The sequence below is a fragment of the Anguilla anguilla genome, chromosome 9 (genome assembly GCF_013347855.1).
Source record: "Anguilla anguilla isolate fAngAng1 chromosome 9, fAngAng1.pri, whole genome shotgun sequence".
Lineage (NCBI taxonomy): Eukaryota > Metazoa > Chordata > Actinopteri > Anguilliformes > Anguillidae > Anguilla > Anguilla anguilla.
The window spans coordinates 52,986,654-53,007,732 of record NC_049209.1 but is presented as its reverse complement, the minus strand read 5'-3'; the positions used below and the strand labels follow the sequence as shown (position 1 = coordinate 53,007,732).

The 21,079-nt window shown below is 49.8% G+C and overlaps 1 protein-coding gene across 1 annotated transcript; it reads right to left on the bottom strand.

Moving 5' to 3' along the window:
• Positions 1-3,086: 3,086 nt before the first annotated feature.
• gosr1 (golgi SNAP receptor complex member 1) lies at positions 3,087-19,922 on the bottom strand. Its single transcript, XM_035432359.1, has 9 exons — positions 19,782-19,922; positions 18,679-18,790; positions 17,035-17,122; positions 14,775-14,882; positions 14,489-14,580; positions 12,381-12,455; positions 6,527-6,556; positions 4,531-4,613; positions 3,087-3,225 (listed from the first exon to the last, which is right to left on the bottom strand). The coding sequence occupies exons 1-9, from the start codon at positions 19,810-19,812 to the stop codon at positions 3,101-3,103; spliced, it is 744 nt and encodes a 247-aa protein (XP_035288250.1). The 5' UTR covers positions 19,813-19,922; the 3' UTR covers positions 3,087-3,100.
• Positions 19,923-21,079: the final 1,157 nt, after the last annotated feature.

The following is a 21,079-nucleotide window of genomic DNA, read 5'->3' as shown; positions in this document are numbered from 1 at the left end:
ACACACACACAGTGTTCATAATTCATGTGCTGGCTGGTGACTGTATGAATAATGGATGTGGTAGGAAATGGCCTTTAGTCTACAGACTGTACAGCACCCTGCAGCCCCCACACAATACCAGAGGGACCCAGGCAAACACACACACACAGGCGGGCATGCACACACACACATACACACACGCACACGCACGCACGCGCATGCACACACGCACGCGCGCGCATGCTCACACGCGCACACACACACACTCACGCACATACACGCACGCAGAAAAACACACACACACACACACACACACACACACAAACAGCTGGAGGCACATGCACACACACACACACAGGCACACACACACTTACACACACTGGCACAGAGAGGCACACCATGCAGAAATATACTCACTGGAAGTATGAAATTCAACAAATCATTTTCTCTTGCAAATATGGCACCACATGCACAAATTGAATCACTGTTAAAAAATACACATGTAACAATATGCCTAAAAACACAGAAAGCAGCAGTCTTTGTCTAAAAACCTGGTGGGGGGGGGGAGCAACAGTCTTTGGAGCTGTAGGCTCCGCTGGTTCTCCCATCACACCATTATAGATGTGCTTTTAAAAATTATTATGCATCACATGGTGAAATATCACATGATCATATAATGAATCATATTAATTCATAACCGATACAATATGGTGGACATAACTGGCGCGCAACATTCACGTATAATATTTTCTTGTTTTTTTTATACGTATCCTATTTAATATTAGAGGAAGAAATCGGCTGCATTCTTCATTCACAGTTATTTTATATGCTAATGGTGCATTATTCTTATTTGTAATATAAACATTTCATATTCCAGATCACATGAAAGTCTTGAAATAATTTTGAGAAAACAGTTTTTTTTTTTTTTTTGGAAAAAAAATTTATTTAACAATTTATTTTACATTACACTTCAGGTTAACTGAACAAATAAAGAGCAAATAGACCGTATATAATTATTAATAAACAGACTGGTATTTAATATTAAACAGAGTTTGTATCGTTATTCACAGAGAGACCGCATGTAATTATTAATAAACAGGCCGTACATAGTCATCAAGAAACAGACTGTCTATAATTATTAATAAATAGACTGTATTTTAATATTAATAACAGACTGTATATAATCATTAATATAGAGCCTGTATATAATATTAACAACAGACAGCATTTAATATGAATAAGCAGCCTGTATATCATCAGTAATATACAGACTGTATATTGTTATTCATCAAGAGGCTGAATGTGATCATTAATATTAATGAGCAGGAGGCGTGTCTATGTCTGTCAGACGGCGGCCATGTTGGATAACAACGCTGTTTTGCCAGCGCAGGTCAACTGCGCGTTCTCCTCGACCCCCCTGCCCACGCTAGCCAGTGGCAAACCCGCCACTGCTTTACTGCCAAAAACCAACCCGCGACTGCCTATGAACTAACAATCTCACCCCCCCTCCCCCCTCAAAAAAAAAACTGAAAGCATGGTTTAATCGCCTAGCAACAACAGCAGTGATGTCTTCACCCTCCTCAACCCCGCTTGTGTCAACTCTCTATGTGACAGATGCACCATGGGAAATGTAGTGCCTCCAACAGGAAATGAGGAGGATTCCCTAAAAAAACCTCAGACAGGAAGAAAGGGACAGGACCATTAAAGTTGCATCACGTCCCACGCTGTACCCATGGCTGTACACCGAGAGCCTGCAGGGCACCAGAACCCGAGTCTGGGGTGTGGGGGGGGGCAGATGTGATGTAAATGGGCCTGCCTGGAAAAACTAAACGACAGCAGCTAGTTCAACCACATAAATAAACAAACCTGCAAAAGCTCCTTCCCCTCACAAATCTGAAAATAAAATAATAATTCACTTCATTTTCCGCATGCCGGTGCCAAGCCTAACCACGCCAGTGTAAAATGCCCAACCTGCTGTGCATGGATGCTGAGGTCAGATGATGACCAACTCGGGTAAACGTTACTTTTAGGGCTCTTCAATCTGCACGCTAAACTTCAGCTTCTGTGAAGGACATGTTTCTGAAACGTATGCAGATGTACAACAAAAATGTATATAACAGACTGTTTCAAAGCATTGGGTCAGTTTTAAAACTGTTTCATCACGGGTAGTTGCCCACTCTCATTGGGAGTGGGGGGGGGGGTTGACTGCATTGAAGGTATCTGCTGAGAGGAGGGAACCAAATGCCTGGAGGACCAATAAAAAACGAGACATTGGTTCAAGCAAGTAGGCCCCACCCTCTTTCTGTGGCCAATGATGGGTTCAGGTCTGGACTCCGCCCCTTTGGGAAGGCCCCGCCCACCCCTGGCCCATATGCAAAGCAGTTCTAGAACACAGTCAGAATGAATCACAGTTTATGGGGAACCTCATAACATCTGACTACAATACAAATGTTTTTGTTTTTTTTGTTTGTTTTCAGCCAAACATTTCTTTTGTTAAAGACGGAGAAGTAAATGGGGAAAGAGGACAACAATGAAAAAATGAAGAGTAAATAAAATGCTTTGGTGCCCAATTCCATACATTTTTATCTTTTTTTTAATATATATATATATATATTTATATATGTAAAATATATACATATATGATAGAAATGAAATTAATGCAAATCGTACAGTAACCATTTCTCACCGACGCCACCAATCAAACGCATATGCATCCCATTAAAATCCTCTCACCATAATTCAGACGCAGTTACCAGTGAACTGACCCCCCCACCCCCCCGCCCAAAAAAAAAAAAGCGAAACACTTTTTCTGCAGGAAGTAAAAGAGGTGTGTCGCGATACTTCTGTTCCCCGCGTAGCAGCAGCAAGGCCTGGTCTGGACTGCTCCCCCCCGCCTCCCCCCAAATACTCAGTACTCAGGCAGTTCATGCTAACCACACCCCTGCCTGCTACCCTTCCGGGTCATGGGCTGCTCCCACGACAAACCCCGCCCCCTCCCCAACCAGTCCCACCTCCACCGTCGCCCCTTCATAAGCTCTGCTCCAGAAAGCCCCGCCCCGCCCCATCCCCCCCCCCACCCTGCTGATAGGTCAGCGTGGGCCCCCTCCCCCCCCCCCCATCATCAGTGGAACGCGTACAGGAGCAGCAGGATGGTGCAGATCCCGATGACTCCGCCCAGGATCAGCGAGTCCCGCCTCTTCCGCAGGTTGATTCGCTGGATGAGGTTATTGATGGCTGGGAAACGATCTGAGGGGAAGGAGAGGTCAAGGAGCCCTCTGTGACATCACTGCATTCCGCCCCCCCCCGAGCAGGGGGGCGTGGCTCTTTTTGAACATCGACGGTCCATTTTTGGCTAAACAGGCTGGGAGGAGCTCAACCAATCACAGACGATGTCGGGATTCGAGAACAAAGCCACCCGTCCCACCGCTTGTTAACAACGCGCTCCGCGGTTTCACGGAGAATTCTCCAGAAAACTTTCGCCCCGTTTCTCAACGGGACTCTGCGGAGAAACGGAGACACAATCGGAGGGCGAACGGATGGTTTAATTACCGTGGCGACGGCTAGGGAGCTAGCAGCGTCGCTTGCCCTCATGCTAATATCTGCGCGCTTACGGCGACTGTGCTGCGGTCTTGGGTCGGCACGGTTACCGTTAAACAACGACGCGCACACACAAGGCCTCTGATGAGAGAACCTGTATCAAGGCTCAGAAATGCACTCACACACTCTCACACACACACACACACACACACACACTCACTCACTCTCTCACACTCACGCACGCACGCACACACACACACACACATACACACACGCACGCACACACACACACTCAATCTCTCACACTCACACACACACGCACACACACACACTCGCTCTCTCTCACACACACACACACACACTCACTCACGCTCTCGAACACTCTAAGTGGATCTGGGAAGGAGTCACACTTAAATGAACTCAATGTAATGTAAAACCATGCAAAGGAAATACATGGAAAAAGTGCTCCAATCAGAGCTGTTACTAATGACTAACCAAGTCTGCATCCTCCTCTCTGAGGTCATTAATCTACTTAGACAATATGCATCTACACTCAGCATATATATATATACATACACACACACACACTCACAATCTTTCTCTCACACACACACACACACTCACACTCTCTCTCACACACACACACACACACACACGCACTCACACTCTCTCTCTCTCACACACACACACACACACTCTCTCTCTCACACACTCACACACACACACACACTCTCACACACACACACACACTCACAATCTCTCTCACACACACACACAATCTCTCTCTCACACACACACACTCACACTCAGCATCTACATACACACTCACACACACACACACACACACACACATGCACTCACTCACACTCTCTCACACACACACACACACAGAGTTTCCACTGCAGAGACTGTGACCCTCAGCCTTGACTCTGGATCAGTCTCCCGCATGTTTAAAAGGGTGTTTGTGAGGGTGAAGGCTGGTTTGGCTGATCCTGGATCAGTGTTAAAGGATACTGGCCAGGGTGTTGACTCGGCTCTGTATGGACTTCAGCATCCCCCGCTGAGACGTCATGTTCTCCTTGGTCGCCATGGCGATGCTGTACCATTAAAAACACACAGACACAGACACACAAACATACAAATGTTATGATTTGTCATGTTATGCAGGAAAAGCAAAGTCGTTTGCAATAAATTATTGGAAAAATATAAACAAACGAACTGCACAAGATACAAGACAGTCTAATTTACAAAAACACACACACACACACATAGACAGAGAGACACACACACACACACACACACACACACACTCTGCCTCCGGCCTCAGTGCTCACACCCCAGCCCCTATCGCTGGGACTTGTGTAAGTCAGGTGGAAGCACTTAATGTCCTCTCACACAGGGAGTCTCTAAATGAATGTAATGTGATGTAATGTAAAAGTTGGAGGGAAGGAGGTAGTTTCTAATTCAATATACAGGACCGGATGCTGCACTGCTTCAACTGCGCACACAAAAAGCAGGGGTATGCTTTAAACCAGGGATGCAGTCCTGAGACACTGCGACTGGAGTTAAACCTGCAGGCACTGCGGCCCTCCAGGGCCGGAGTTAAACCCGCAGCCACTGTGGCCCTCCAGGACTGGAGTTAAACCTGCAGATACTGCGGGTTTAAAAAAAAAAAAACAATCTGAATGAACAAATAAGGATGGATTAATAATAATGGGATTACAGTCAAGTGTAGAATTACAGGAAAGTGCAGCATTACAGTCAGTTTGCCGGTTGGTATTTAAGGCTCGGTGGGTCGGAAGACAGTAAAGATGCCATCTTAAATTCTGCCCACACTGCAGAGAGGGCAGAGGAGGGCAATCGAGGCCCCATTTAAGGCACACTGGCCCCACACTGGCCCCACACTGGTCCCACACTGGCCCCACACTGGTCCCACACTGGCCCCACACTGGTCCCACACTGGCCCCACACTGGCCCCACACTGGCCCCACACTGGTCCCACAATGGCCCCACACTGGTCCCACACTGGCCCCACACTGGTCCCACACTGGCCCCACACTGGCCCCACACTGGCCCCACACTGGCCCCACACTGGTCCCACACTGGCCCCACACTGGTCCCACACTGGTCCCACACTGGTCCCACACTGGCCCCACACTGGCCCCACACTGGTCCCACGGTGGCCCAGCAGTAAGGGTGACAGATTGGGCCCAACTTCGGTCCCAGAGGGTCTCAGAGTACCCCTCCCTCCCCGGACTCCAGCAGAAGAGCTTTTAAGATGGCAGCCGGCCCAGCGCTGGCATTCCATCGTGTCTCACCAGCAAATGAGCGCTGACTATGCACAAACACCGGCCACCACCAGCAGGGGGCAGAACATGCCCGAACACAGGCTCCCATCTCACTCAGAAACATTTCGGCTGCCCAAAGCTTGTTCTCCGGGTTTGGCTTTTTGGTTCAGGCCGACTCTACGTCCCGTCCCGACCGAAGGACCGGAGCAGCGCCCTTTCTGGGGGGGGGGGGGGGGGATTGGTGGGGAGGGGGCGGGCCTGAATGTGCTGGGGCAGCAGTCCTCTTCCTCCTGGCTGTATGAGGCCTTATGTTTCCCCTCTGACTGATGGGGGGCTTTTCTTAATTAACCGTGCCCCCACCGAGCGTCAGATTAACCTCCGCTTAATTACACGGCCCTGCCCCGCTGCCCAGGGGAGGGGGGGGCACGGGGCGGGCGGACGGGGCGGAGGGGGTCCCTGTGCCCGGAGGCACCGCCCTTCTGCCCTGGCACACGGAACGGCCCTGCCAGCCTGGTCGCCGTGGGAGACGCGATTTTAAAACAGCCTCAGCATCCCGGTTCTGTGCTATTTTTGGAGGCTGGTACAGTTGCACCTCCTCTAAACTCCTGCAGCGACACCAGTCTGTCACACATACACACACACACACACAAACACACGCACACACACGCACACACACTCAAACTCTTCCGTCCTCAAAGTGTCTGAAAGACAGCCGAGCTCACCTTATCGTGTCCTCGATCAGACGATCAGAACTGCAGGGAAACAGAAAGAGATGAACATTAACATTTACACCGATTCGCCGGTTACACTACCAGCAGTGATTGTGACATCAGCATTAGAACGTTCAGTTAAGAACATTCTAACCACGTATTTGTGACCTCACACCTTAAGGGGTTAAAGGGTATAACAGAAGCGGCTTCCCAGCAAGGAACCAAACCCACACACAGGCTCAGTTTCCCTAACCATTGCATTATAATGCATTATAACACTTGCACTGTGTATGCTGCTCTTCGTACCCAGGCGGACGCTGTTCACATGACAAGCACATAAATAATAAGCAAATATTAGCTTACTGTCACTGTGATTTTTCTTTTATTGGTCTAACCAGAAACCATTAAAACACACCCATATGAATCACAGCCCTCTCCTTCCGACTCGGGTCGTATATAAAGGGAGAAACAGCCAATAACGGCCCCCCCCAGGACAGGGGGTTTATAATGCGGGTTCCTGTCACGGAGAGAGAGGACCGGTTTATAAATGCAGGGCTTCTGAATGGGGGTGAGCGATGGGATTGGCCAGCCCGGGAGGAGCCTGCCAGCCGGTCCACAGTACCGCGGAGAACGAAGCGTCACGATTGGCTGAAACCGGTCAGGTGACCTGGCAGAGAGTCTGGGTCCTGTTGCCTTGCATCAGCAGAAAGAGGATCTTAATCAGCTCTGGCCAAACCCTGGGGGGCCTCAACCAGAGGGAAGAGCCCCTCCCCCACTGCGCTCTCTATCTCCATCCCTCGCTCTCTCTCGCTCTCTCTCGCTCTCTCTATCTCCATCCCTCGCTCTCTCTCTCTCTATCTCCATCCCTTTCTCTCGCTCTCTCTATCTCCATCCCTCGCTCTCTCTCTCTCTATCTCCATCCCTCTCCCTTTCATTCTCTCACTCTCATTCTCTCTCTATACCTCCCTCTCTCTCTCCCTCTACATCCCTCTCTCTCTCTTCCATTCTCTCACTCCCCCTCCCTTTCATTCTATCTCTCTCTATCGCTATCCCTCTCCCTTTCATTTTCTTGCTCTCATTCTCTCTCCATCGATATCCCTTTCACTTTCATTCTCTTTCTCTCTACCTCCACTCTTCTCTTGATTTTATTCTCTCATTCTCTTTCACTCTCTTTCATTATTTCAGTCTTCATCCATCTCTCATTCTCTCTCACTTCCTTTCAATTTCTCACTCTCCCCTTTTCTATTTCTTACTCTTTCCTTCTTTCACTCCCTCTCTCCATCTCCCTTCCTTCCTGTGTCTCTATCCCTCCCTCTCCACTCGTTCTTTCCTTCTGACATTCCTTTGCTCCATCTCTCCATCTCTCAGTGACTCTGGATCTCTCTCTCGCTTCATCGTTCTCCCCAGTCGATGGACACAGCACACCCACAATGCACTGCTCTCTGTGAGACCCCCCTCCCCCATCCTCTCCCCCTCCCGCATCAGGACAATAAATGAAGCACTTTATCCTGTAATAAGGATCGATACAGATACGGTTTCAGAGCCAAACTAACCGCACACGCTTAGTCATTAGCTCTGCGGTCCCCTGGGGGGGCGGGGGGGTGGGGGGGGGATGGGGGGGGTGTTTTATGTGGTTCCTTTCAAGACAGGAAGGGAAGACGCTGCACTGATGCGTCCGAACCCAATCCAGCCGTTCTCAGGTTTTCACCGCACTCCCGATCCGCGTTAGAGAGAGAGAAGCCGCCTTAGTTAGTCCCTTTATCTAATTACTTATTATCAAAAAATTGACTGTAAGGGACTGTTGGGTGGCTCATCCAGTTAAGGCCCCATGCGGCTTAAGGGGCGGACACGCACCGGCACGATCGACCAGCAGGGGGCGCTGTAAAGAAATTAAATACACATTCCTGCCGCCATCGAATCACGACCGTGCCGGTGCCAGTTCTGACTGGGGACCAGAAAACCAGAAGGGCGGAGTCAGGGAAGGCCTCCAAAAAGACAGGAAGCCCCGCCTCCAAAAAGACAGGAAGCCCCGCCTCCAAAAAGACAGGAAGCCCCGCCTCCAAAAAGACAGGAAGCCCCGCCTCCGGGGGGAAGCCACCCGCTCAGGGGCTGAAGCCGAGGTGCGGGTCTGCGCAGTTCAGCAGAATGAATCCGCCGCGCTGGCAGCTCCATGTGTCCCGTGCCGGGGGGGGTGGTGGTAATTCGGCAGGGTCGCGGCTCCACCGCACGGCTGAGCGCCTCTTACATGGTTATTTACTGCCGGGACACAGGTGAGCGCCTCGGTGCTGTTAATCACACCTGAGACCAGGGCACCCAGGCATGGGGGAGCCAATCAGGCGCCAGGAACCAGGCCGCAACAACCAATAACAACAGGCCGTGTGGGCGGTTCCCTACCCTGGTCCTGGAGAGCCACCAGGTTAAACCTTAAAATCAGCAACCAAGCCAGACCCAAGAAAACGGGTAAGACGCATTAGCTGCATAATCAGCTGTCATAACTGATCAAGGTCTGAGCAGTACCAAGCCCATTCACAGGGTTCTGAGGAAATCTCTATATACACACACACACACACTCACAGCTCTTTACCCACAAGGCTGTGCAGTTTACCCACAAGCCTCTGCTCCTGCACTGTGAGTAATGTGCCTCGGCGCTCCTGGGGGAGGGGCCAGCAGGGCTCGCTTTACTGTAAGCGTTGCTGGGAGACCGCAGCGGTCCGGAACATTCCGGTAAAGAGCTAATGCACTCCGCCCCGGCCCAGCGCCGTCCATCAGCGGCGTCTGCAGCGCCAACGCGCCAACGCGGGGACGACCGTGCCCCCGCCTCCTGCGTCCCCCCAGACACCCGCGAACCCCACAGGAAGTGACATCACCCGCAGGAGGAAATGGAAACCCAGGTGCGCCCCGGCTGGCAGACCGGCCAGCACGGACAGGGGCTCCCGACATCCGCCAACGCGAGGAAACCCGACGTTATTACAGAGGGATCGAAGCACTGCGCACTGGGGCGGGGCGGGGCGGGGCGGGGCGGGGCGGGGCGGGGGGCTGGACCAAACCAGTACAGCGCCCCCTACAGACACACCACCAACTCCCACTGCACACGCAATGCAGCATTACACCCAATGCAATCTCTGAGTCTGGCTGTGCCCCCCTCCCTCCTTAAACAGAGATGAGGGGAGGGGGGGGGAACACAGCCACGCCCTCATCCAGAATGTTCCAGCCAGGCTGTTTTTCCTTCCCCCAAATTCCAAACTCAGCTCCAGGAAGATGAGCTGATGTTCCCATCGCGCTCAGTTCTGATTTTTTTGGAAAGAGGGGGAGGGGTCCGCAGGGCGGGGGGAGCAGGGGGGCCATGTGTTTTGGACACGCTGCAGACGGTCCCGCGCTACGCTAACGTCAGGCTGTTGACGAGGCTGAAACTGCAGACTGCAGGACACGGCAGGGGGGCGGGACTGTGAGCCGGAGACTACGGGTTCAAATCCCGGATAAAGCACCGCTGCTGCACCTGTGGGGGAGAACACACACACACACTCACGCACACTCACACACACACACACACTCACACACACACACACACACACACACACACACACACACACACACACACACACACTCACACTCACACTCACACTCACACTCACACACACAGCACAGATGCGCACACACTCAAACACACACACACACACACACACACACACACAGCACAGATGCGCACACACTCAAACACACACACACACACACACACACACACACACACACACACACACAGCACAGATGCGCACACACTCAAACACACACACACACACACACACACACACACACACACACACACACACAGCACAGATGCGCACACACACACAGCAGACACACACACACACACACACACACACACACACACACACAGCAGACACACACCCACACACACACACACACAGCAGACACACACCCACAGTGCTGGTTTCCCTTACATCAGCGATTTCTCCTGCTTATCCCCCTCTCCCTCCCTCCTTCTCACTGCTTCACCCTCCCTCTCCCTCCTTCCCCCTCTCTCCCTCCTTGCCTCTCTCTCTCTCCTTCGCCCCTTGCCTCTCTCTCTCTCTCTCCATTAGCTGCTGGTCCCAGGCCTGGGCAGCACATTGAAAGGAGCAGAAGGGATGAATAATTGAAGAGGAGAGCAGGGAGGCGAAGGTGGGGGGGGTTCCAGGGTGTAGCCCTGCTAACCTCACTGGGGGGGTGGGGAGGGGGGGACACCACACAGATCACAGATCACCCACACGCATGGTGTAAACAAGGAGGGGGGGGGTCATGCCTGTGTAACATGTGTACCAGGTGGGGGGTTGGGGGGTTAGGGGGGTGGGTCAGCAGGTCATCGCCATGGCTACACATCAGGTGATCAACATCATCGAGTGTTCCAACCTGACCACTCCCCCCCCCCCCACCGAGCCCACCCTCTTATCAGCACCCTCACACACAGATCACATCAGAGCACTGCAGAGGGGGGGGGGGGAGAGAGGGAGAGAAGGAAGAGGGAGGGAGGGGAGAGAGAGAGAACAGGAGGGAGAGAGGGAGAGAGAGAGAGAAGGAGGGAGAGAGGGAGGCCAAGAGGGAGAGAGCAAGAGACAGGAAGAGAGAGGAGGGGAGAGAGAGGGAAAGCAAAGAGAGGGAAAGTGACAGGGAGGGGGAGGGGGGAAGAGGGAAAGGGAAAGAGGGACAAACATAGGGAGACAGACAGAGAGAGGTAGGAGGAGGGAGCCAGAAAAAGGAGAAAGAAACAGGCAGAAAGGGAGAGAGAGAGGAAGGGGAGGGAGAGGGAGAGAGAGAGAGGGAGGAGGAGGGAGGAGAGGAAGGAGTGAAATAGAAAGGCAGGACGGTCTGCACCATTATGAATATTTCAGACTGCAGAAGAGAGGACTGGGAGACTCTCACACACGGGGGCTTTCTGGGGGGGGGGGGGGGGGGGGGGTCAGACCCCCCACCCCACACACACACACACACACACACACAGCAGGGCAACACCATTCCAGCAATCCGTACATGTGAGAGCTTTCTGAACAACACCAACACGGAGAGAAAACCACGCCTGTGTCTGTCTGTGCACGTCTGTGTCTGTGCGCGTGTGTCTGTGCACGTCTGCGTGTGTGTGTGTGTGTGTGTGTGTGTGTGTGCAGCTGACCTTTAGTATTTAGTAACACTCACCACCATGAAAATGGGAGACGAATTAGAGCAGCAATGAGATCATAAAGCAAATCGACTCAGCTGGATTTTAAAAACACAAACCTCAGACGATGGCTAACTGTCGCTTTTAAAGGACGGGGCTAAAGGCACTGAATGACAGCGGTGGTGCCCAATCAAAAATGCGCCAAATCAAAACAGCCAATCAAAACAGAACGAAACCGACTGAAACAGAAACCCCAGAGTTTAATATTATGTAAACACACAGCTTAGAAGGGCAAGTCATACTGGGGCACTATGTGGCAGGACGATATACACAAGGGCTCAATGTAGCAGGGTGGTTTACACTGGGGCACTATGTAGCAGGGTGATGTAAGCAGGAGCAGTATTTAGCAGGGTGAGGTAAGCAGGAGCAGTATTTGGCAGGGTGAGGTAAGCAGGAGCAGTATTTAGCAGGGTGAGGTAAGCAGGAGCAGTATTTGGCAGGGTGAGGTAAGCAGGAGCAGTATTTGGCAGGGTGAGGTAAGCAGGGGCAGTATTTGGCAGGGTGAGGTAAGAAGAAGCGGTATTTGGCAGGGTGAGGTAAGCAGGAGCAGTATTTGGCAGGGTGAGGTTAGCAGGAGCAGTATTTGGCAGGGTGAGGTTAGCAGGAGCAGTATTTGGCAGGGTGAGGTAAGCAGGAGCAGTATTTGGCAGGTCTTACTTTCTCAGGTGTTCGTGCTCCTTCAGGAAGAGCTCTGTCCTTCTGTTGTTCACGCCTGAGCCACTCTTATACGTCCTGAGAGAGAAGAGAGAGAATATGTTACTAGCACACACAAACTAACACACACACACAACCCCACACACACACCACATCCACACACACACACACACACACACACACACACACACACACACACACACACTAACACACACACTCACACACACACCATATCCACACACTACATCCACATGTGCACACACACACACACACACATACACCACATCCACACGCAGACACACACACACACACACACACTCCAGTGTGATGCCTGTACAGTAGATTCACTAAGGGGGACGTGACCAAGCACAGTACTGCTGCTGTGGCTGTTCTGCACTGTAACTCAGCACCAGAACCAGAACCCCCCACACACACAGGCGCTGGATATCGGGCGGGTCCGAAGAATCTGCGGTGACGGTTATCGGATTCGAACCCGAGACCCCATCTCTCAGGGGGAGCCGCAGGACAGCTACCCACAATGCAACGGGGGTCCCCCTGCTCCAGTGACAACCGCAACTGCCTTCCCCGTGAAATTGGAGCGGGAGCGGAGGGGGAACAAACGGTCCCTGGGGGGGGGGGGGGGCAGGTTCGCGGAAAATCTGCAACCCCACCCACCCATCCACAGGATAGCTGACGGGGCTCAGTCACACCGTACACGTGGGAATGTGGGACGGGGACGCCTAGTGGTAGGATGAGTGAACTGCACCCATACAAGGCTCCACAGGAGAGGGGGTCTGTGTGGAACTTCCTCTGTAACAGCATGCACATACTGTATGTATGCATTTCATATACTCTACCAATATGAATATGCAGTATATGAACTGTGTAACAGTGCTACCAGCTCAATGTTAAAGTGTGTGTGTGTGTGTGTGTGTGTGTATACTAACACAATGCCCATATGTTATGGACACTTCCAATACCAGGTGGTACTATTGGGCTGGAAACCGCTGACTGCAGTAAACTTCTTACGCTGATGAATAAGAACCCATCGCTCCAGTGACCCAAAGTAACCCAGAACCAAATCCAGGCACGATCAAACCTGTTATAAATCTACCATGATCCTCCTCTTCCACCCCACCCACCCACCCACAGGTGTGGATATATAAGGGAGCTTTACGATGACATCTGTCCATTTACAATACGGCCACTTTCAGCTTGGCGACCACCATTATGACATCACAACCACGCGGACCAATAGCGTCACTCAGAGAGACCGGCAAAGATCAGATGGGATCGGTCCACAGTCATTAGGAGCACCATCCACTTACAGCCTCTTACTGGAATAAGCGGATAACAGGATGCCTATAGCCCTATAGCACTTCCTGCATTAAACATATAAAGCAATTAGCCCACTTTTACACCTCTTTGATTCTCTCTCTGACTCTCTCCATTTCCCTTTCTCTTTCTCTCTCCCTCTCTCTCTCGCTCTCTCGCTCTCTCTCAGGGCCAACGCCTGCAGTCGCTGAGCCAGCGTGGAGAGAGAGAGAGAAAGAGAGAGAAAGCAAGAGAGCAAAACAAAGAGAAACAGGGACAGATGAGGAGATGCACCAGCACCAGCACCCTCCCCCCTCCCTCGTCCCCCTCCCCCCACAGCCTGCAGCAGCTCAGCCGAGGAGCCCAGCTGGTGAGGAGCTCCCCCGTGTGGACGCTGGATGGTACAGCAACCACTCCGATCACACCCAATGAAACGAGCCCATTTCCCCCCCACAGTGTTTTAGGGTGAATAACGGATTCATTTTTGGGGTGTTTTAGGTGAATGCAGGGCCTGATTTTGGGGTTTTCAGGGTCAACGCAAGGTCATATTTTGTAGTGTTTTGGGACCACGGTCACAAGCCAGCTTCATTTAGCCCCTTAAACAGCGCCTACAGTGCACATCACAGAGGTATGTATGCAGGCACACGTAGCATTCACACACACAGGCCAGTTCATCTAGGAGAAGGTGCATAATGATAAATAATTACTTAAAAGGCTAGCTTTGGGGTGTTTTAGGGTGACTCGAGGGTCAGGTTTTGGGGCGTTCGGGGGGGGGGGTGGTGGGGGGGGGTACTCACTCTATGTCTTTCCGCACGGATCCCAGGAGGTCCTCTCTCTCGCGGATGGCCAGGAAGTTGGCTTTGGTTTTGTGGAACTCGTGAGTGTAGTCCTAAAAGACACATCGTCCAGCGTGAGGAAACGCACAACTCTGATGGAGCACACACTTATATTACAGACAGACGGAGGTGTGAGAGGAGGAGGCGCAGGGATGGGTAAGATGGAGGGACAGGCAGAGTGGGGGGTGGAGAAGGGCGTTTGTGCCAGTGCCAGTAGCTGGCGGTGGCCAGGAGGGGGCGCTCTGACCTGCAGGATGTCTCTGTGTCTCTGTAAGGTGTGCATCAGGGCCGCGTTGAGCGACGTCACGCCTGGCGTGCTGGAGTACTCCGCCATCTTGTCGTTCACCCCCGTGAGCTGCAGAGTGCAAAACACACAACGTCAGCACAGACACACAGCTTCAGCACAGACACACAACTTCAGCACAGACACACAGCTTCAGCACAGACACACAACTTCAGCACAGACACACAACTTCAGCACAGACACACAGCTTCAGCACAGACACACAGCTTCAGCACAGACACACAACTTCAGCAGACACACAGCTTCAGCAGACACACAACTTCAGCACAGACACACAGCTTCAGCACAGACACACAACTTCAGCACAGACACACAGCTTCAGCACAGACACACAACTTCAGCAGACACACAGCTTCAGCACAGACACACAACTTCAGCACAGACACACAGCTTCAGCACAGACACACAGCTTCAGCACAGACATAGAACTTCAGCACAGACGCACAGCGTCAGCACAGACGCACAGCGTCAGCACAGACACAGAACTTCAGCACAGACGCACAGCGTCAGCACAGACACAGAACTTCAGCACAGACGCACAGCGTCAGCACTGACACAGAACTGCAGCACAGACAGAGCTCCAGTCACACAAATCAATATGAACACACAAAAAGTACAGACAGAACCAAGACTACTGACTGCATCAGAGTACAGTCCAATATGAACACACAAACAGTACAGACAGAGCTAGGACTACTGACTGCATCAGAGTACAGCCCAATACAAACATAACCACAGCCCAGAGGTGCCAACACCACAACTTTACTGAAATGAAAAACTAGCTAAATATATTACCCAGCTCCAGCAACACGTCACAATACACGAGAAAATACACAAATTACTGCTGCCCTCACATAACAGCAATATAATTTTTTCAAAATACACCTCTGTGAAATACGTTTATCATTGCATTTTATAGGGCAGCCAATAATTTACAACACACTGCAGCCTACACCATTTGCATACGGGCCGACAGAGTCTCTGCACATAAACAAACACGCAGCGCTTTTACATAATGCACGAAAGAAATGCCTCCATATTCGAGAGGCGATAAAACAACGGCATCGGAGCTGAAAAGGGTCGGGTCTGGCTGTAACTCTGAGTGAAAACACAAAGAGCAAAGCCACCGTTTTTTTTTTTTGGGGTTTGTTTTGTTTTTTCCCCCATTAGGATGCATTTCCCTTTTCCCCACTCCCTATCTTTGAGAGCTCATTTTGGGGTTCTGTTCAACGGGGTACTGAGTGCATTTCTGGGCCTACGTTTAGACTTTGAGAGTTCTCAAGGCTCTGAGACAGGAAACTTCCGGAAGGTCTCCGTCTGTCCTCTCCGCTGGGACGCCGCGACGCTCGCCCGCTCAACGCTGTTACTCTCCCCGGGCCCAGAGAGCCGGAATGCTCTGTGTTTGTGGTGCAGACACACAGGCGTGCGGGCCTTGCTCTACTTCCTGGGTCAGCGAGTACCCTCCTTGTCCTGACCTTGCAGAGCAAAGAAACGGAAGGTACCGGGATCCAGGGTGGACTCTGAGAGCCACTTAGTCATATCAGGCTCTATTGCATTAGCAATCTGAGGTTCCGCTTTAAAAAAAAAAAAAAAACTCTTATTCTCTTCCATTTGAGAGAGCTTGATTAATTGCATTCGTGCTCAATGCAGCACTCTCCTCTGTACTGAAAGGTACACACTCTCCTCTCCTCTGAAATGCACCACGTGCAGCCGCTGGATCCTTGTGAGCAAACGTCTCTACCGTGCAGAGCTCACTGACCAGCAGGGGTCACTGGTGAGCAATGAGACACAGCTGATTAACCCTTTCGACAGTTGGGTTCGTTGGAATGTTTTTTTTTCTAAATTCCGAGTCAGTGTTCTAGAACTCCACTGCTTTAAATTACCAGCAGTGATTGTTACATCAGCATTAGAATGTTCAGTTAAGAACATTCTAATCACATATTTGTGATCTTACACCAATTGCCGCCAAAAAGCTAACTAGCTAGCTCTGTACTCACAACGCTGGTTCACGAACAGACTGTAACATGGTGAAACGTGCATTTGTGGGCTTGTGGAAAGATGTGGGTAAAATGTCGGATCGCTGAGGAGACAGGGCAGATGAAATGATTAAAAGCAGAAGTTTGGCGTAAATTCCAGAGGCAGATGTGGTCCTTCGGGAATGTGGTCCTCGCTGCTACTGAAAGGTGAAGAGTAGGATCCTCACCTTGGTCAGGAGCTGCTCGATCTCCACTGCCATGGTCTCAAACATCCTGTCCTGGGTGGAGTTATTCAGCAGGGGCGTGGTGTCAGAACTGAGAGAGAGAGGGAGAGAGAGAGAGAGAGAGGGGAGGGAGAGAGAGAGAGACAGAGAGACAGAGAGAGAGAGAGGGAGGGAGGGAGGGAGGGAGAGAGAGAGAAGGAGGGAGGGAGGGAGGGGAGGGAGAGAGAGAGAGGGAGGGAGGGGGGAGTGTGAGAGAGAGACGAAATGCATTAAAGTTATGTTTGAGTTTTTTTGGGACCTTTATTTAAACAGTGAGAGGCTGAGAGCAAAGTTCTGTGTTAGAGTGCCCTGAGAATATAGCAATGTACAAAACTACAAACAAATACATCGGAATCTCACTAAAATAGGGTAAACAAGAAGGAAATTTACAGATAGAAACAACAAATACATTACAAAAAGCAAGTGCAATTTCCCTGAAAAACTTCATTTAAAAGAAGCCTGAAACTCTCAGTGCTAATCAGTCTGAAAAATCCTGAGCCACCTGTTGCTAATTCCATTTAAAATGTGCGTAGAAGGTAAATGCAGTTTCCCCTAATTCAGTGTGCGTACGCGGGTTACAGTGAGTAATATATTCCTGAGGTCGAGAATGCGGTCCAATAAATTGAAACTGAAAATGGGAACAGATGTAAGATGACAGCTTATGTAACACCGCTTTGTTTATGAACAGGGGTCAGTGGTATTCTCCTCGACGAGCACACGAGATCAAGCTGACGTTCTCAAACACAGAACAGTGAAGAGTTCTAAAGCTAACGGCAGTAATACGCCTCAGAGCACTATGATCAAGTGATTTGAGGGTACAGACCGACAAGAGCGGCTAGCACTGGCAACTTAAAATGAAGAACGGCTCAGCTAACGTGTTGCTTGGCTGAGATATCCCAGCAGTAAGATAACGCTAGTCACCCCACTTAGCTAACAGCTACCAAAGACAATACAGCATGCAGTGGTGGTTAGTGGACCTAGCTAGCAACTGAGGGCTAGCTAAATGTTATAATGTGTATTAAAGTGAGTGTGTGTTTTGTAGACAGTAGCATGGCTAGCCACAGAATGGCATACGCCATATGTTCCTGATGTCACAGTTTCCAAGATAGTAGCTTGTATTCCCTTTAAAGAAGGGGCATATTCATGTTGATGGCACCAGTTAAACAACAATTCCGTTCTGTGACCGTTCTTTGCGAAATAGGCCCATTAGGTTGTTTAGAAGAGGGAGGAGGAGTTAGAACTGAGCTGAGCAAGAGAGGGAGGAGTTAGAACTCTGATTGACATGGACTTAGAGCTGTGTGGAGACACAGGGGAGGAGTCAGAACTGTGTGTTGGGAGGAGTTAAAGCAGATACATGCATATAAATTACATCTGCATAATCCAACACAAATAAAAATGTTCCTTGCACAACCTGTAATCAACAGGTCCTTGTAAAACTTTTTTTTTGTTCAGAAAAAACCCAATTTAAATTCTACATTTTCTGAGATAAAGGGGGATGGAGTTCGGGTATTTTTGAGACAAAGGGGGAGGGGTTAGAACTGTATGGAAGAGTTGGGGTCAGAACTGGATGGGAGAGTAGGAGGTATGTCGCGATTGGGCTTTGCATACCTGTCTCCATGGCGACCGTCTCGTGAGCTGCTGTAGCTCGTGCACAGCTTGCTGAAGGACACCAGCTTCAGGTCCAGCTCATTTTCGAGCTGTCGGGCCTGCTTCCGCAGATCTGACGCGTAAACACACGTTCACCGAAAATCAATATAATGGGACAGCACATAGTACACGCCCACACACAATTCATATAATGTTAATGATACTTTGACATTTTGAGCAAGGTGTCAATGTTCATAAAATAAGTCTGCGTTGCGATAGTTGATGACATATTTTTGTGCCCATTCTAAGAACAATTGTACGGATTACAGTAAAATAAACGCACTACGGCCCAAAAACATCCACCCGAATCATCCCTCATCTAATCTATCATTTGGCATTTATTACCTGTGCAGGTAGCTACAATACATACAGGGCAACCCACTGACTTTGCTTGCGTCACCAGCGACACATTGTCAGAGATGACGATCCCGGAAAGGAGACTCGCATCGAAAGGAGACTCGCATCAAGCTAACATTATATTGAGCGACTTCGATTATACAAGTGACCACAAAGCAAAGTCAGCTACTCTGTGACAAAAAGTTTAAACGATACTAGCGGTACTTTAGAGACGAATAGCTATTCTGCAGAATTTGTTTTTCCCCCGAAATGACAGCAAAGCACAGTCCGTGTTTCTGGCTTTAAGTTTGTATGTTCAGTTGTTTCGATAGTTAGCATTCCCGTAAATGACAGGAGATTCACTAACTAGCTAAACAGTCAATAAAACTTCATAGTGTTTCTACAGCCACATACCCAATGAGTTAGCCAGCGAGCAACCAATGTTGAATGCGAAACAGACAGCTAACAAACAAAACAACTAGCTAGCTAGATTGCTACCAAGAAATGCATGGGGGCTGAACGATAGTCGGTTAACAAGCTGGCTAGCTAGCCACTTAGCAAGCTAAACACAATCACCCCTACTGCTGTAGCATGTCTAGCTAGCTAAAGCGTTGGCCAGACTGGGTTTGAACCGTGTCATTGAAACAAGACAACCACGTTTCGAATAATGATGATGTTGACACTTGTGCTAACAGGACAATCTAGTTTGTAGTACTTCGCCACCTCACCTTCCCAATAATTGCTGTTTCCTCCAGCCATCTTTGTTGTCCAACGTCACCCGTATCAGAGCGGCGGAAAAGCACTGGAAAAGATTGTCCAACAAGCCAGCAAGATACAAAACTCTGTTTACTTCACATAGTACATTGCGTTCCAGACATAGCTTTTGCGCAGACGCTTACGCAACAGGAACTTGTCACCGGAACCACATATCTAACAGGGGCACGCGGACATAACCGGAACTATTTTATGCCATTAGGAAACCGCATTGAATTCGATATTTCGCACATGGATGAACAATCTCTGACACTAATCAAGGAACGCAAAACTAAGAGGCAGAAAATCTCGTCTCCTTGAATAATAATTTGCAGCGCCGTCGCGTGGTACAGAAACAATCACAGACACCGCCGAACATGTATTAATGCAACACATGACCAAAAATATTATTGTTTTCTAAGTAATGTGTCCTTACATTGTCGAATAGCTTTCCGTTAAAACTTCTACACGCAATCGTGAACTTTTTGGGTTCCTCTGATTTTTCCCCTGCTTAGTCATCTCCTCCGGTGTTGCTGGCCTTTAACAGAAATGTCCTTATTTATGACAATCATATGTTCTCATGAATGTCATACATTCAAATGATTATTTTGGAAAAAACATACTGTATTACTATTACTATAACTACTACTACCAATAATAATAATACTAATAACATTAATAAGAACAACAACAATAAGAAGACAGTCGAAATTTGTTTTAATTTAAATAGGTATTACATTACAGGCATTTAGCAGACGCTCTTATCCAGAGCGACTTACACAACTTTTTTACATAGCATTTGCCTGATTTAGTAGCATGGGTCTACAGATGAGAGACACTGCTGAAGTTTTGGAGTTTCTGGAAGGTAAGACACATTACAGTCTCTGGTGTTAATGCATGTGCTCTACTTCGATACTGAGCACCTGCCCATCACAACAGATCACCCTCCCCCCAATCCCAGCCATTCCCAAGCGTGCCTTTTTCTATTCTGATCCAAAGTCAGCACCTAAAGGCCAAAGTGCCGACATCCCTTCCCCACCACTGATGGGATCTGAACTGGTGGCAGAGGAAGCATTGAAATGCTGTGTCCATAACAACAATAATGACATGCTCCCCAATACGAAAGGATTTGATTCGGACGGTACTTTAAATGAATCTGAATTCTCTCTCACACAGGTAAGAAATGGCTCTTCTGATTTCCATTCACGGGAGTAAAATGGCAGAGCATGTCATGCATTCCCAGTGCTGCCCCAGGTGGTCTGGGTCACATTCA